The sequence below is a fragment of the Ambystoma mexicanum genome, chromosome 9 (assembly GCF_040938575.1).
Source record: "Ambystoma mexicanum isolate Mex_15411 chromosome 9, UKY_AmexF1_1, whole genome shotgun sequence".
In the NCBI taxonomy this organism is placed as follows: domain Eukaryota; kingdom Metazoa; phylum Chordata; class Amphibia; order Caudata; family Ambystomatidae; genus Ambystoma; species Ambystoma mexicanum.
The window spans coordinates 1,218,073,637-1,218,090,333 of NC_090931.1; the positions used below are offsets into that span (position 1 = coordinate 1,218,073,637).

The 16,697-nt window shown below is 47.7% G+C and overlaps 1 protein-coding gene across 4 annotated transcripts in view; it reads left to right on the plus strand.

The window, feature by feature from the left end:
• The window catches only part of ZRANB3 (zinc finger RANBP2-type containing 3), a 2,038,675-nt gene that overhangs the window by 803,539 nt on the left and 1,218,439 nt on the right, over positions 1-16,697 (plus strand). For all 4 annotated transcript variants that reach the window (XM_069616553.1, XM_069616555.1, XM_069616554.1 and 1 more), the window contains one exon: positions 5,246-5,365. In XM_069616553.1, coding sequence (XP_069472654.1) covers positions 5,246-5,365 — 120 coding nt within the window. The remainder of the gene's footprint in view (positions 1-5,245; positions 5,366-16,697) is intronic.

Genomic DNA, 16,697 nt, shown 5'->3' on the forward strand with positions numbered 1-16,697 from the left:
CAAAAGACTTCCTATCACATTTTTTATAAACATTGAGGGCAAGCATAGGTTTAGACACAGGTGGACTTTTATTTTTGACTATTAGACAATGATTGCCATTAGAAACATCAGTTAAGGGAACTATCCCTTTAGAGTTAGGGCCAGTCAGGCATTACACCAACTCATTAACCGTAGTAAATAAAGGTTTTGAAATTAATACTTTTGAGTCTGTGTCTCTCTTGATACCATGCCGTCTCTCTCTCCTCTGGTATGTGTGACTAGGCAATCCTTCTGAGAGAAATCACCCATCCCAGTGTGCCACTACAGGTCCCAAGTGGGGAGTCCCAGGGGGCCAATAAACACTCTTCCTAGTCAAGCCTGCAGAGGTGAGAAGAAAAGAGACTGGGCCCCTTTAAATCCATGAGCAGTAATTATTTCTACCAACTGTACAATGGCTCTATTTTGTGTTCATGGACAGTCCTACCGAGGAAAAACTAAGTGAAAGCTCACGGAAATAGCTTGGTGAGCGAAACGAGGGGTATCACTTAGCAAGTAGTTAAGAGTACTGATAAGAAGGAAGAGTTGAAACATGCAAGGGAAACAGAAAAATGTCTTGGGAACAGTGAGAAGGATACCAACTGCAGGGAGGGTTGTTGTCTGGGTAATAGAAAGGCCAGCAGAACACAAGGGGAGTTAGAGGTTTAACAAAGAATGAAAGAGCTTGCTTGTGGAGAGGAAATTGAAGCTGCAGCTTGTGAAAAGAGAGGGGCTGGTATCCCCTTCGAGATGGAATAGAGGTGGACCAGCTAAAAAGAAGGGGGAAGTGATAAGGAAGAAAGTAACATCATGCTGGATAGGGAGAGCAGTGACGAGACAAGAAAGACAGACTGTAGTTAAAGGAGGTGGTATGATAGTTTGTTAGTTTATTTATGTAGCGCTTATACACAGTGGGCCTCATTATGAGTCCGGCGGTAACCGAGGCGGTTAACCTCCTGGTTACCGCCAGACTCGTATTACCATTCCGCCTCCGTGATTCCTGGAATTACCGGGGCATTACAACCCCGGTTTTCCGGGAATCACGGAGGCGGAATGGAGTAAATCCCCATTCCCATTGATTCCTATGGGACTCAATGGTAATGGGGATCGTGGAAACACCGGCAACATATCGTAATGCTGCCGGTGTTACCTCGTCCGCCGGCAGGCGGGCGGTGTTAAACCCGCCAGGTCAAACCTGGCGGGAACATCACCTCCCGCCTGCAGGAGTCGGGATCAGGCGGTCCGGAAACAACGGTGGCGGCGGGTTTACCGCCACCGTTATATCCGGACCGCCTGAATTGTAATGAGGCCCAATGTGTTTCAAAGCGCTTCAAGGCAAGGGAGGGAACAAGGGAAAATACAATGACATTCTTACAGGCCATGAAGAGTAAGGATGTGAAATTAACTATCGTAGGTGGTACAGAGAGCGAGTTTAATAGAGAGACCTGTCATATGGGGACGTTTGGTGGTATGAAAAAGACGGAGTGAGCAACCTCAAAAAGGACAACCCAGGACCTGTCTAGTAATAACAGATGTAGTAGAGAGAAGGAAGTTGAACATCGTAAAATGAAGATTGTGTCGTATGCTTGACGGACAGGCAAAAGAGACAGACCAGAATAGGGAGGCTCCAGAGGACCAGATTGGTTCCACTGGAGAATTCAGTAGTGGGAGGAGGTTCAATCAGCGACACTCGAAAGTAAGAGACTTGGAATGGGAATGGGAGGAAATGCAGCCGTGGGAAGAGGCATGGGAGGAAGTAGGGTGTGATTAGGTGGAGGGCTGTGGTTCTCATCAAACCCCAACAGGGCAAGTGAGAACTCCTAGTGAGTCAGACTCTGAGCAGACCAGAGAAGGGTACATATAAGGTAAAGGTCCGGCAGGCCTCTCAAACATCATTCTTCCAGAGAACCCCCAAACTAAGACAAAAGACTGTTGGAGAAAACTGAAGGAGAAAGCCCACCCTCCTTACGCAAACAGGAGAGTCGGAGACGTCCTTCAGGGGTTTATGTAAAATGCCTTGTTTTGGACACTGAGAAGCCTTTTGTTGAACTTTTAGGATTTTTGTTACCATGGTTTAGGATATTTTGTTGCACACTGGACATTGCTATGACAAAAAATACTTTGATCTACGAGGGGAAGGTCTGTTGTTTTGGATTTTCTTTTTAGGAAACCTTGTGGTCCAAGTTCTCACATTGGTAACAGACTTTTGAAGCATTGATATTTCCCTTACTGTGAGTCAATTTATCATCCTGACATTTTGTCCACCATTATTCTGACACTCGGGTGTTTGAGTTGAGACATCATGACACTTTACACCTTATGCCTAATTACAAACACTTAAAACCTGTCTACGGTTGTCAGTCTCTATTTTTGGTGATAAAAGTAGTGAGGTATCGAGTTTGCTCGGTGGGACGTTCGCCTTATGTGGCACAGAAAGCGAAACTGTGATTTTAGGTCCTCCTTAGTGGGCACCATCTCATAGAAGAAATCGGGCTTTGTTTGGTATTTAAGCCTAAACATACGCAGCATCTCAATTGCACCTCACTGATCAAGCCAAACCAGGCAGAAACTTGATTGGGGTTCCTGTTTGTACTCCTCTTCAGAGGAGAATTGCCTGTTTCAGTGCAGTAGTGTACTTGTCGGCAGGACCAGAGTGATCTGGAAATGAATATTTCACCTGTGGTATGTGTGATGCATCAGAGGTGATCATCCCAAAGCCACTGGCCTGGGACCCTTCTCACATGGCCAGGGAAAGGCAGCCGCTACCTGATCCTGGTCCTGGGAGTGGTGTGGAACCCGGGTCATGAGGAATGGGAGCACCCTCTAATCTACTTCCCTATTGATCCCACAGTCTTAATTGCATATTGTAAAATGGAAGACGTTGATAAGTACCTTGGGTACTTCAAGTCCCTTAATGCTCTTGAGAAGAGGGGCTTAGAGTTGCAGACCTGTAGTGTGCAGTCTAGCGGTTCTAATGACCCACATCTGAGCGGGGCTTTTAAATATTTAAAGCCCCCCTTGAGCTGCAGGCCATTAGAAGGAAGCAGCGGGAGCAGCAGAAACAGAAGGAAGAAGACGCCAGAGCCAGTGCTGTGTTTTCAACGGGACCCGCTGCTGAGAGAGTCGCAGAAGTTTGGAATACTAAATGCAGATGACGCGATGTGGGAAGTGGTGCTGAGACAAGCTGTGCCGTATTACAGAGAAGCTCTTCTGTTTCTGCATCCTACTCCAGTGGGTAGTGTTCACCAGAGTATGCGAGGAGCAAAGCCGGCTCCTTTTTTAAAATGCACGAGCAACAGGAGTGTTACCGGAGCTGTCGGGGATCCATGCAGTCCTGAGGAGAGAAGATAAAGCAGAAGCCGGTCGTACGGAAGCGCAAGGTAAGACCACTGAGATGTTCTTCGCTAGGTCACCTGCGGCACCCCCACAATAGACCGCTGGCCGCAAGCAACCTATTTGTCTACCGAACCGTTGAATTAAAGCATTGCTGGCGTAATTATATTTATCAAGATCAAGTGGAGAAATATTGTAACCACCATTGCCTTAGTAAAGAGGGGACAATATTTGAACCAAATGAATTTGATGTACACAAAGGGAGATTACTTGAAAGGGTAGATGATAACCAGCATTACTTAATCCAAAGAAAGCCCGTTTTAAATAAAAGGGGGCATAGCTTTCCCAAAGAGGGAAACCTGAAAAAGAAACATTACCAGCAGCTAATTGTTGTTGTAGAAGGGACCCAAAAGTGGCAGGAGAGAAGCCCTCGTTGTAGAAATCATCAAGGGGGGGGGAATATAAACCTGCATTGCATGTGGCAAACAAAGCAGTGGAATAAACAATGTCAATCTGTGCTATACCCTTGTAGAATAAGTTGTGAGCCCAATGTTGTTGAAAGTCGAAGAATTTTCCAAGACACATTTATTTTAATTAACTTTCCACATTGAGAATCTAAGTGTGTAAAGTTTGAAGCAAGCCTCACCACTTGTAGTACTGGTAGGAGATTTATCCGGCAGGCAAGTATACCAGGAAAGGGACCATTAGTGAATAGTCCTGGCAGGTTAGTTGAACAGGAAGAGACAATTATTGTACTGCAGTGTGGTAGAAGGTTGTGGTGAAAAGAAAGTGGCAAGTCCACTAATGTGTTGTGATGAATTATGGTAAAACCAGCCTGACAAAACTTTATTGAAGAAGGAATGTGGCAGTGGTTGTTCTTTAAAGAAGAGAAATTATATTGAATACTGACTACAAGTGTGAAGATAGTCTTTTTGGTTTATCAGGCAATAGCTTGTGGAAACTTTGGACTATTATTTTGAAGAGTGATAAACCCCGTTTAGCAATAAGACAATCCAAGTGCCAAGTGGAAGACTTATTGAGTGAAAATAACTGTGTTGTATTTGGGGCAGAACTTGGCTATTGAAAGGAACTTTCTTGATTTGAACTTAGGTTTGGAATATCCTGAATTCACCCCAGAGAAGGAGATCAGGCCCTTATTACAAGGATGCAAGCTTACAAAGTTTGTTTGAATATAACTGTTAATGTATTGAGTTTAGACGGCCATATGATGCCTGTATTATTTTGTTGTCTGTATAAGTGTGAGGGACAGATACCTCATATAGTTTTCCTTCAGTCTTAGTTTGACAGGTAGGAAAATCCTCATTAGGTTAGGCAAAGCGAGATGTGTATCTCACCCATATTGTTTAATAAAATGGCTACTTGTGATAAAACTCGATCTACTTGTTCGTCTCGTATTTCTGAACCCTCATATATGGTACAGAGAACTGAAATGTGATTGCAGGCCCTCTTGGGTGGTCCCATCCCATTGAACAGGTCTTTGGGCCTTATTCATTCTCAGTAGATAATCTCACCCTTTGGCAAAGGTAACAATAGAGTACAGGAAATGCTCATTTTCTTTTGTGACAAACATTGTTGCTAAGGCCCAGTGTCTGCACAACATACAGCACTTTGTAACTATCTTTTTTCAGCTTTGGTTCCAATGTTTTACCCAGGTGTGCTGTGGACTTTGTGTTACGTGGTGTGCTAATTTGAGCTTTTTTTGTTTGACACTTTAAGCTAGTTATTTGCACTGTCTTTAAAACCCAAGAGAACATTCAGATAATGTCACAAATATAACTAGTCGTTGCTCTATGGTGTAAAGGTATTTTTGTCATCTAGTTGTCAAGATGTTCATGTTTCATCAGGATTGAATGTATTGTCATTTCTTTTGTTTTAGGCTGGAGCAGTTAAAGATTATGTTAAAATGATGCTTGAAAATGACAAACTTAAATTTCTTGTTTTTGGACACCATCTGACTATGCTTCAAGCTTGCACAGAGGCTGCTATTGAAAGTAAGGTACGTTTTGAAAGGAGGAGAAGCACCTGCAATTCCACCTTCTCACATTTTCTTTCTAGCTAGTAGCCAGTTCATGAAATATGCTGCACATTTGACAGGCAGATAGCCTGAAGGACTGACAATGTTTGGTCATTCTTATTTACTGAAACAGACCTTAGCTTGACAGAAGCCAGTGTGTTTGCATTTTTTTTCACCACCATCAGTCATGCACTTTGTAATTCATGGACGGGCTGAAAGGCACCCGCTCGCAGAACTTGTAGTTTGCCGGTCTGGAAACAACGGTACCGGCAAGCTTACCAGTACCGTTGTTTCCAGACCGGCAAACTTATAACGAGGCCCATAATCTTCGATAAAATATATTCTCCAGCACAGGGTCTGGCATGGATTCACATGCTCATGAATATTCCCCGTCGTCAGGCTGGGAATCTTCGGTAAAAGAAATAACAGTTTCACTTTCACTTAAAACAGTATTTCTCGTTTAAACTAATCACTGTCCTCTGGGTCATATTGCCCCCATCCAATGACAGTCCTCTCTCTAATCCCCTCCTCTTGCAGCCATCTTCAGATTTTTACAGCACGCTTCAGTGTTGGACGTCCTTGAGTTTGCTCTCTGTTTGTACGTTTTTTCATGGTTTTCGTATGAAAAGGTTCTTTTTTTGTTTCAAAGGAGTCTGTGTGCTTTTTTCTCCATCTGCCGACAGCGGGGATACGTTGTCAGTGAATTTCAGCGCCCCTCAATGGCAAATATTGGGGAAGATTCGAGCAGGCCATCTGGCCTACTTCGTCCCCTCCCGCCCATGATGGAGGAGAAGGAGGAGGGAAGGTCACGATTTATTCTCTGCACCAAATGCAGGCTACAGAACGTGTTTGCAGAGGAGAAGCATCTGCAATGCCTCTACTGCCTGCACCCAGACCACAAGGAGGTGGGGTGCGAAATTTGCCTCACGTTCTGCAAGAAGACGACGAGGGACAGGCACAGTAGACTGGTGGCATGGCTCAACACCAAAGCCTCTGACGCATGCTCCAAGCAGGGTCATGCCTTACCCAGGACAGTCCTGTCCAAGGAGTGGTCTTGTAAGTCCTCCACGGACAGAGGAGAATAAGGCTGAACAGCCCAAGCAGGCCCAATCAGCACAGGCTAAGACCTTGTCGGTGACAGAGTTGGTGGCTGCTACTGCTACGACAGCGAAGGGAGCTGACCCTGCGAATCTAGCCCCTGCAGCTCAGAAGGTGTCCCTACCCCCAAGGCGTGATACGGCCGCAGTGACTGGCAAAGTCTGCTGGCACACTGGAAGGGGGGAAACCGGCTTATGCCCCGGTTCAAGACCCTCAGGGGGGGGGGAGGGAAGGGCGAGGATGCCCTGAAACAGCCCTCCCAGGCTGTGGCCCAGCCAAGGAGGTCTCGTCCACGGACGACGAAGACCAGGAGTCCTTGCACACGGTCCACAAGGACGTTTATGAGGAAGACGACAACGGCGGCGCAGGGCTTAGTTTTCCTATTCCGCCTCCTCAGCCGACTGACATTTCTTTGGATATTCTGTCGACCCTGCACACCTTGGTGTCAGAGATCCAGATGAGGATACCTCCGGCTCCGGCACCTGGGGTGCCCCAGGTCCCCCATCAGCCTCCAGCAAAGAAGAGGAAGCAGCATCCAACACCCCCATTTCAACCTCTGCCACCATGTCGGGTCCCTTATCCCCCAGCAGACTCAGACACGGGTACAGGGACGGATACGGCCACAACGGACGAAGATATCGTCACAGCGGACGACGAATCTCCATATTTGAATGCTCCACATAGGGTGTCTCCACCTGATGAGGTGGGATTGTTCCACTCCATGATCTCAAGAGCCTCCAAGCTATTTCAGCTAGTGCCCGAGGAAACCAGAAGGAGGGCTTCTTGTACCAGAGGGGCGAGGCCAAGGGGAAGACGGTCATGGCAGTACTCCTTCTGGACGACGTTTGGGAATATGGCCTGGCCCTCATGCACGGCTCCAGCCGCATAGGATAGGCTGGAGAGGAAATATCGGGTACCGGACTCTGCCCCCAAGTGCCTGATGTCACAGCCATTGCCGGATTCAGTGGTATCGGCGGCCTTGAGTAAACGGTCGGCCAACCCGTCCTCGTTGTTTACGGTCCCTCCAGACAGCGTGGGGAAGAGGATGGATGCCATGTGTAATAAGGTGATTTACACTGCAGAGGCCACCATCAAGGCTGCCAAGGTTTGACAGTCAGTTATGGTACAAGCTGGGGCCTATTCTGGAGTTCCTCCCCGACGATAAGAAGATGAAGTCAATCGCTGTTTTACAGGAATGGGAGGTAGCGTTTGAACACACCATCACAGTGACATTGGAAGTCGCCGACACGGGGTTCCGGAAAATGTGGAACAGTGTCTGCCTTTGTCACCAAGGCTGGGTGACGGCCCTGCATTTCCAGCAGCAGAACCAAGCGAAGGTGCTGGACATGCCCTTCGACGGAGATAACCTATTTGGAAAAGTCATTGATGAGCCCCTCCATGTAATCAAAGCAGATACAGAGACAGACCGTTCCCTGGGCACCCTCCATCAGCACCGCTCTTCTTTTCGCTATCAGGGGAAAGTCGAGCAGGTCTTCAAAAGGCTTCTCCACATCCTACCATCAGCCTTCCAGATCCACAACTCCGGAAACCTACAGAGGCCTGAACCGGCCGGGAAGTCGGTCCCCCCACTCGTGCACCCCGGTGGGAGGCCGGATGACAAGGTTCATCAACGTGTGTAGAAAGATCACCACTGACAGATGGATGCTGGATGCTCTTGCCCAAGGACACACCCTGGAGTTTCAACGCAGGTCTTCACGGATCCCTCTGGTTTCCTATCAGGAGCATGACATCCAACAGCTCCTGGAAGCGGTACGGGCCATTCTGAGAAAAGGGGCTATAGAGCTAGTTCTGCAGCGACTTTGGGGCTCCGGAGTCTATTCCAGATACTTTTTGGTCTGAAAGAAGACAGGGAGCTGGAGGCCATCCTAGACCTATGACATCTGAACAAATACCTCAAGTCCCAAAAATTCAGGATGGTCATGTTGCAACACATGCTTGGCCAGCTCGAAAGAGGAGGCTTCTTGATGTGGTTGGATTTTGAGGACGCCTACTTCCACGTCCCCATTCACAAAAAACATCAAAGGTTTGAAGTCGGCCCCCAGAGTGTTATGAAATGCATGGCAACAGTGGTGGCCCATCTACGCCTACAGGCCATACACGTATGCCCGTACCTGGACTGGCTGATTCATGCCCTCTCACGGGAGCTGGCCGAATGATATGCAAAGCCGACCGTCCGGCTACTAACAGATCTTGGATTCTCTGTCAACTATCCAAAGTCCTGCTTAACGCCATCACAGAACGCTCTGTTCCTAGGCGCCAGACTCCGTATGATGTCTTGCCTGGCGTCTCCCTCGTAGGAGAGGATAGCAGCCATTGTGGGGAAGGTGCAGCGGCTGTTGATGACGAAGACAGCCATGGTGTGGGCCATCAAGTCATTACTGGGCATGATGTCCTGCATCTACCTCGTCTGGCTTGGGCTTGGCAGGTTGCAAATGCAGCCACTTCAGGATTTCCTGGACACCCGCTGGATACAGGTGTCCGGAAGCTTCAGGGACAAGATATCTCAACGACGAGTTCCGTTGGACGATAGTATGGTGGGGTGTTCCCTCCAACATTGGAATTTCAGAGCCCGCCACACCAGGAGACGGTCACCACAAATGCCTCCCTAGAGGGATTGGGAGCGCACACCGGACATCTGCATGTCAAAGGCCTGTGGTTGCCAGAGGTGAAGGATCCTCATATCAACAACATCCTGGAGCTACGGGCACTGTTCTGGGCCCTCAAGACATTCCTCGCGTCTCTGAGAGGCATGGTGGTGAGGATCTTCACGGTCACCACCACCATGTTTTACATCAGGAAGCAGGGGGGCACTTGATCCTTCATCACGACATAGGATCGCTGAACCTGAGGGCTTGGCTCCTGGAGCCCTAGAGTTTGGAGGATATAAGTTGAATGCAGGGAGGTCCTTGCCAAGGCCAGGGCATCATCAACTTCGAAATGCTACGGTCACAAGTAGAAGCGTTTCGCTACGTGGTGCCGGTCTCACACGATTACCTCTCTGAGGGTCACGGCCCTGCAGGTTCTTCCATACTTGCTATCCTTCGCCAATGCCGGGCTGGCGCACGCCTCTCTATCAAGGCACATCTGGCGGCTATCTCCTGCTAAACCAAGTCTCCATGAAGATCTCAGGAAGGCTCATCAACTCGTCAAGCAGTTCATTAAAGGACTTTTTCGATCTTTCCCACCGGTGAAGCCTCCTACCCCGGCACAGGAACTCAACGTGGTTCTGACGAGGCTCATGGGGGCCCCCTTTGAGCCCATGCATCAGGCCCCTCTCAAGTCTCAAATCTTGTGGGAAACGACTCTCCTTGTGGCCATCACCTGCGCCAGGAGGGTAGGTGAGATCCAGGACCTATACGAATCGAGGGTGGTGCTGCAGACACGCCCCTCTTTCATGCCGAAGGATCTGTTGGAATTCCACCTCAACAAGCCTTTGGTGTTACCTGTTTTTCCCGAAGCCTTCATCACCGGCTGAAAGGGCCTTGCACTCGCTGGATGTTGCTCATGCCCTGAGGTTCTATGTGACACGCACGAAGAGTTTTCGGAAGACTTTACAACTGTTCATGGACTTTGGTCCTGTGCCTATGGGAAGGCCTTGTCCAAGGCTTCCGTTACAAGATGGCTCTACGGATGCATCGTGCACTGTCATCGGTTGGCGAACCGACCGCTGCCCGGTCGTCCGAGAACCCATTTCACCAGAGCAATCGCTGCGACAGTGGCGTTCCTGTCTGGTGTGCCTCTGTTGGACATCTGCAGGGCTGCTACGTGGAGGTCCACGCGCACCTTCACAAAGTTCTAATGCATCGACAGGGATTCCAGGGAGGAGTCCAGAGTTGGCCAAGCAGTGCTACGCAACCTGTTTACTTGAGGTGAGTCTGTTCCAGAGGTAAGAGTTGATTGCTTCTGTTGAGCCTTGCCACCTCCTGTGGTTGTGTAATGTTGTACTGCTATGTATTTGTTATTCATGAGCATATGAATCCATGCCAGACCCCATGCTGGAGAAGGTTTAAGTTACTTACCTGTAACTATAGTTCTCCAGCATTGGTCTGGCATGGACTCGCATGCACACCCTCCCTCCAACCCCTCTGCGGCTGCTCTTGGTCATACTGTCACTTTACGTGCTTACCAAAACTCAAGATGGCTGCCAGATGGGGGCTTATAGAGAAGACTGCCATTGGATGGGGGCAATATGACCCAGGGGACAGTGATTGGCTTAAAGGACAAATACAGTTTTTAAGTGAAAGTGACGTGTTTTTTCTTTTACCAAGGATTCCCAGCCTGACGGAGAATATTCATGAGCATGTGAATCCATTCCAGAACCATGCTGCAGAAAAATAGTTACAGGTAAGTAACTTAAATCTTATACAATCATAACTTGTTTAACAAATCATTTTCACTATATAGTATTGTATTATTGCAAAATTAAAAATGTAAGTAATTTGTTTTATTATCTCTTCCCAAAACATAGTTATTGCGAGTTTTAACAACTGTTGAATTTCAACAAGACACCTCCCCAAAACATTTCATATACTAATTGTTTGTTTATTTTATTTATATAACGCACCTGACCAAGAGGTATCTGGGCGCTAATGTGTTTCATTAGACTATACAAATCGATTTAAGTATAAGATAGGTTTGTCTTTAAGTGCCGTGCCTTGTGTAAGTAAGTGTCTCGTTGTTTCTAAATATCTTTGGTCCATACACATTTTGTAATATCGATCATCTTGGTTTATATGTAGGCGAGAACCCTTTATGGCGAAGCAACGCTATAGATTAAAATGTAGGTACTGTGTAGAACCAGAAAGAGTCACTGCACTAAGTATTGACAAGTTCAAGGATATTTATTTAAAATTAAAAGAAAACCCTTATCTAGCCCTGCCGCCCGCTATGAGGGAAGTTCCCTGTCTAACAAAATAAAGTTAATGGTGTTCGTCAAATGTCCCAAAAGATACAGTTCTTAGTCCAAATCCTATTCAACTAACTGGCCCTACCACTTAAGAAAAATTAACAAAAAGGAGGAGGCCAAAGCAATAGCCTTTCTCTTAGGCTTCTGCCTGGCCCTACACTTGGATTCTTTTTCCAAGAAGAAGGTTTTAAAAGTTGGTCAAAGTTCATCAATTTCTTGGAGTAGAGGCCCCCGCCTCTCTGCAGGTTCTGTATACCACGTTTTTAAAAATATATATATACACCATACGGTTTCTGGGTCGTCGGGCAAGACAGGGTTTCCTTAACACAACTCCACCATTTCCCATTTGTGTTTACTGTGTCCTTGTCTTGTTTTCAAACACTTATATCCTCCAGGCTCTCTCTCCTCCCAGTTCTGTTCACTATGTTTCTTGCCTCCAGGACTCCCCAAAGTCCTTTGACCGTTGGTCAGGCTTGCGTTAGCAGGGCCTCTGTACGGCGTCTACCTGTTGGAGTTTTACAGGCTCCCATAACCCTTGTGGCTTCTCCAGCCTTGAGTGTCCATGTATTTGATTCCCTGGGCTTCACAAAGACCTCTGATAGGCTTACTTTGTCTCTGTTTGGGTTTATCTGGCTCCTATAGCCCTTGTGGCCTTCCTAAACGGATTTTGAAGTCTCTGTTCGGCAGTCTTCACGGTGTTACCTTTTTGGGAGCGTTCTTTCCATTCCGCTCCTCGGCAGCTATTACACTTCGCGTGCGGAGCTTGGGTACATGATCTCTATGATGCAGTCTGGTCTGGGCGACAGTTAATGGCGCCCAGGCCCCCACGGCTTCCATGTGGTCATGTCACCAGGCGAGACGTTTGCTTTACTGTCTCGGCCTCCTCCTTGACTCAGACCTCTTTGCTGGTCAGGATGCCAGCCTTCCGGTGTCTGGCAAGCGTTTTGTTTGCGCTCCACAAGCTGGCTCTGAGGTCCAGTGTGGCTCTGCCCTTACAGGACCTCTTCTCGTCAGAGGCTCACCTCTGTGTAAGAATCTCTCCTCTCCACTCAAGCTTCCTCGTTTTTTAAATACGTCATCACAAACAAAAGGGGTGTGTTGTCTCTTTGACAGCAGAGTTCAGGCAGGATCCAGCATCACCTGAAGCCAAAGAAATTCATGAAATGTCACTTTTGGGAGACTTCAAAACAGAAGTAAGCCTTCCCGATTTCCATGTAGGCAGACAATGTATTCTGCCCTGGGAGTACTAGTCCCAGAGAGGGGAGTCACTCCCAGCGAAGTCCCACTTGCCCAGACCCCTAGGGAGGGTCTTGCTGGGTGGACTCACGCCCCTAGCCTCAAAGGGGGTGACTAGACCAGATTCACCACAAGTGCATACATTGTCTCCTTAACCATGGACTCTTAGTGTTTTTATTTTTAAAAACATATTTTTATTGCATTTTCCATTAAACATCAAACGTTTGATTCTCAACATTGTCCCTCTTCCCTTCCCCCTCCCATCCCCGCCGGAGTGCCAGAGTTCTTGAGTCCTTGGAGAGTACTTTGAAGTCTTTGCTATCTTAAGTGAATAAGTCTAGTATACGTATTCTGTGTGGGCACCATTGCTGCATGTAGTCGCTCTGCAGATATTCTATTACCATGCCTCAGTCCGTCATGAAATTTTGTTTGGCGTGCCCCCTGAATATATGTGATTCGCTCCATCGCCAGATGTGTCCACACTCTCTGAAGCCATTCTAGATTGGATGGTGGCATCTACTGCTTCCATTTCTGGGCTATTGGTAGCCAGGCTGCTGTTTGGAGCCCCGTAAAGTTCCTTTTTTGTACATTTGTCCACGTCTGGTCCCGGGGGTTCCACATGCCGCACAATCCATACCTCTTCTCCCAAGTCCTCTGCACCCTTGAACATCATCTGCATTTGAGATTTTGCTTCCGCCCAGAAAGGTTGCAGTGCCGGGCAATCCCACCAGATATGTCTCCACTTACCCTCCGCGTCGCAGCCTCTCCAGCATTTGTTTTGGTGTTTTTGTACATTCTATGTAGCCTTTCCGCTGTATAATGCCATTGGACCATGACCTTCATCAAGGCTTCTCTTGTCTGGATTGCCTCGTCCATTTTGGGATATTTTACCATACGTGTATCCACTGTTCTCTCCTAATTCCTCTCTCCAATGTCTTTGCCCATCTTATCATATATTACCATTTAGTTTCTTCAGTTTCTTCAGTTTGGTTGTTTAGGAATTTATACATGGTCGAGACGAACTTCCTCGTCCCGGCCTGTGTTGTGATGAATGATTCGAATGGGGTTAGGGTTCTTGGGCCGCCCGCATAATCCGCGGCGTGGATAACCAGTGGCGAAGTTGTTCATATTTATATCTGTACGTTTCCCGGAGGCCTAGGAGTTCTTGGCATTCAAACATGTCCCCTAACTTTTTGCAGTCGGCTTCTTCCCATTTCTGGAATGCCCGGCTCTCTGTGCCCTGTCGGAACTCCAGGTTCCCAAATAGAGGCATGAAAGGGGCCGGGTATATTGTTAATATTTATTTTATGGTTGTTTTGTTCCAGATCTCCAGTGTTGACTTCATGACCTCGCTTATGTGAACATTTGGGTGTCTGTGCTTGTTGCTTATCCACAGTAGGTGTCAGAGTTGTGTCGTTGCCATTGCTCTGTCCTGTGCTTCCCATACCTTCTCGGACACATCTGGAATCCATTCTCTCAGGACCAAAAGCTGGGCTGCATCATAGTATTTACAGAAGTGTGGGAGTGTCATGCCTCCCATTGACATTTGCACTGTGAGTAATGAGTTAGACAGTCTCAGGGTTTTCTCTTGCGAGATGTACTTGGACACTGCTTTGGTGAGAGTTTTAAAGGAGGAGGCTGGGACTTGGATGGGGAGCGCCTGGAAGAAATACATGAGCCTGGGCAGGACTGTCATTTTGATCACCGTCATTCTACCCCACCATGAAATTGAGAGCAGGTTGCATCTTTCCAAGTCTCTTCTATTCTGTTCCATGAGTTTTGGGTGGTTCCCTGTGTAGAGGTCTTTTATTGAGGTGGTTAATGTGACCCCAAGATATCTCACCCCATCTTCTGCAACTCTCAATTGTAGTTACCCCTGCCCGTCTTTGGATCTCAGCTCTGTCCCCGGCCAGGATCAAGACCTCTACTTTTGCCTGTTGATTTTTAGCCCTGATATGGCACCAAAAGCTTCTATTTCCTGAATGAGGTTTGGAAATGACCTTTCTGGTTCCGCCAAGGCCATCATCATGTCGTCCGCATATGCTGCCACTTTATGGGATGACCCCCCGAGCCCCCCACGACTATGGCCTTAATATCGGGGGCCTCTCTGATTTTCGCCAACAGAGGGTCCAGAAAGATTGCATAAAGGAGTGGGGAGAGAGGGCACCACTGTTTTGTACCTCTTTCGATCCTGACCTTGGTCATTAGTTTGCCGTTCACGGCTATCCGGGCCGATGGTGAGTTGTAGTTGGCACGTATCATTTTGATATAGGTTTCCCCCATGCCAATTCTCCCCAGGATGCAGAGCAGCATTGACTATTCTACTCGGTCGAATGCTTTTTCGGCATCTATCGCCAATAGTATCGCCGGGGTGTGTGTAATTCCAGTTTTTTCGATCACATGGGTAATTCGCCTGATGTTGTCGTGGGTTGTTCTGTTGGGAATGAATCTGGATTGAGCTTGATGTATCAATTTGAGCAGCAGCGTAGTGAGTCTATTGGCTAATATTTTAGTATATAGTTTGGCCTCTAAATTTATCAGGGCTATGGGGCGGTATGAGCCCCATAGGATGTCGGATCCTTGCCCTTCTTGTGAAAGACCAAGATTTTTGCTTAATTTATGGATTGTGTGATATTGGCCTTGTCTTTGAAGGTATTGAAGAGATCTGTAAGCACCGGGGCCAGGTCCCCTATGAATGATTTATAAAATGTGTCCGTGAAGCCGTCCGGTCCCGGAGCTTTATTTTTCGGTAGTTCTCGAATTGTGCTGGTTACCTCTTCCTCTGCATTTGATCGGTCGAGCTGTTGTTTCTCTTCTGGCGTTACTGATGGGAGTGTGATGTCTCTCAGATAGGATATCTGTTTCTCTTTGTTTGGTTTGTCCGATGTGTATACGTTTTGGTAGTAGTCTTTGAAAATATCTTCTATTTCCGTCGCTAACGTTCTTTTCTGCCCCTGTTTGTCCCCCAGCATCTTTACTGTCTGATCCTGATGTTTAGCTTTTATCTGTCTAGCCAGGAGTTTATCGGCTTTGTTTGCTTTCATTGCATACCAATGTTTAGGTGTAGCAGATGGTTTTCCGCTCTTTTTGTTCGGAGGGATTCCAATTGCCCCTAGACGTGTCTATAGGCTCGCCTCAGTTTTAGCGTGTGATTGCAGGCCGTTTCTTCCCTGATTTCCACCAGCTTGGCTTCCAGCTCCTCTTCCCATTTTCGGGTTTGTTAATCCCTTTGAGCTTTAAGTGCTATGAAGTGTCCGCGCTTTACTGCCTTAAAAGCTTCCCATAATGTGGCTTTGGTAATATCTGGTCTGTCATTTTGCTTGAAGTATTCCTTAATGCGCTCTCCGATTGTCTCTCGCATAATGGGATCCTGAATGATTTCCCTTGGTAGAGTCCATCGCCACAGCCTTGAGCGTTTGCGGAGTGTGGGAAGTGAGATCCAGAGGGGTGCGTGATCTGATAATGATATGGGATCTACCTCTACTTCTTGTATTTTACCAAGCAGGCCTACCGACACCCATATGTATTCGATTCTAGAGCTTGTGCCATGGACGTGTGAATAGTATGTATATCCCAGGGTGGAACCCCAGGGTTCTCCTCCATGCATCTTCCAAAGCCAATTTCTCTATAGCCTTCCGTAGGGCTTGTGTCGGTATCCACTGACTCTGGGGTTGGGATTCGAGCAGTCTTTCCTGGGATCCCATGCTAGATTAAAGTGTGCCAGAGTTGGGGCCTCTTGATGTAGCCGCTTGCTTCTCGGCCTCTCTGTCCACGCTGGGAGTCCGCCCCGGTTTTGCGGGGAGTGGTCTCTTTGGTGCCGCTCTACGCCTGACCCGTCACGGTATTCTTTTGCTGGGCGAGTGTCTATCTTCGCCCCCTCCGCCTGCGTCGCTCTTTTTGTTAGGTTTGTGGTGTTCGCAAGCTTCTCTCGGCCAGCGTTCCGGGCTGAGCCGCCTATCATGCGGCGGGCAGCTCTCCGTCGGTGGGGCACCTCCGTTTCAGCCTGTGATTCTAGACGGTTCGCCCTGCTGGTTCTTCCGCCCTCCGCTTCTT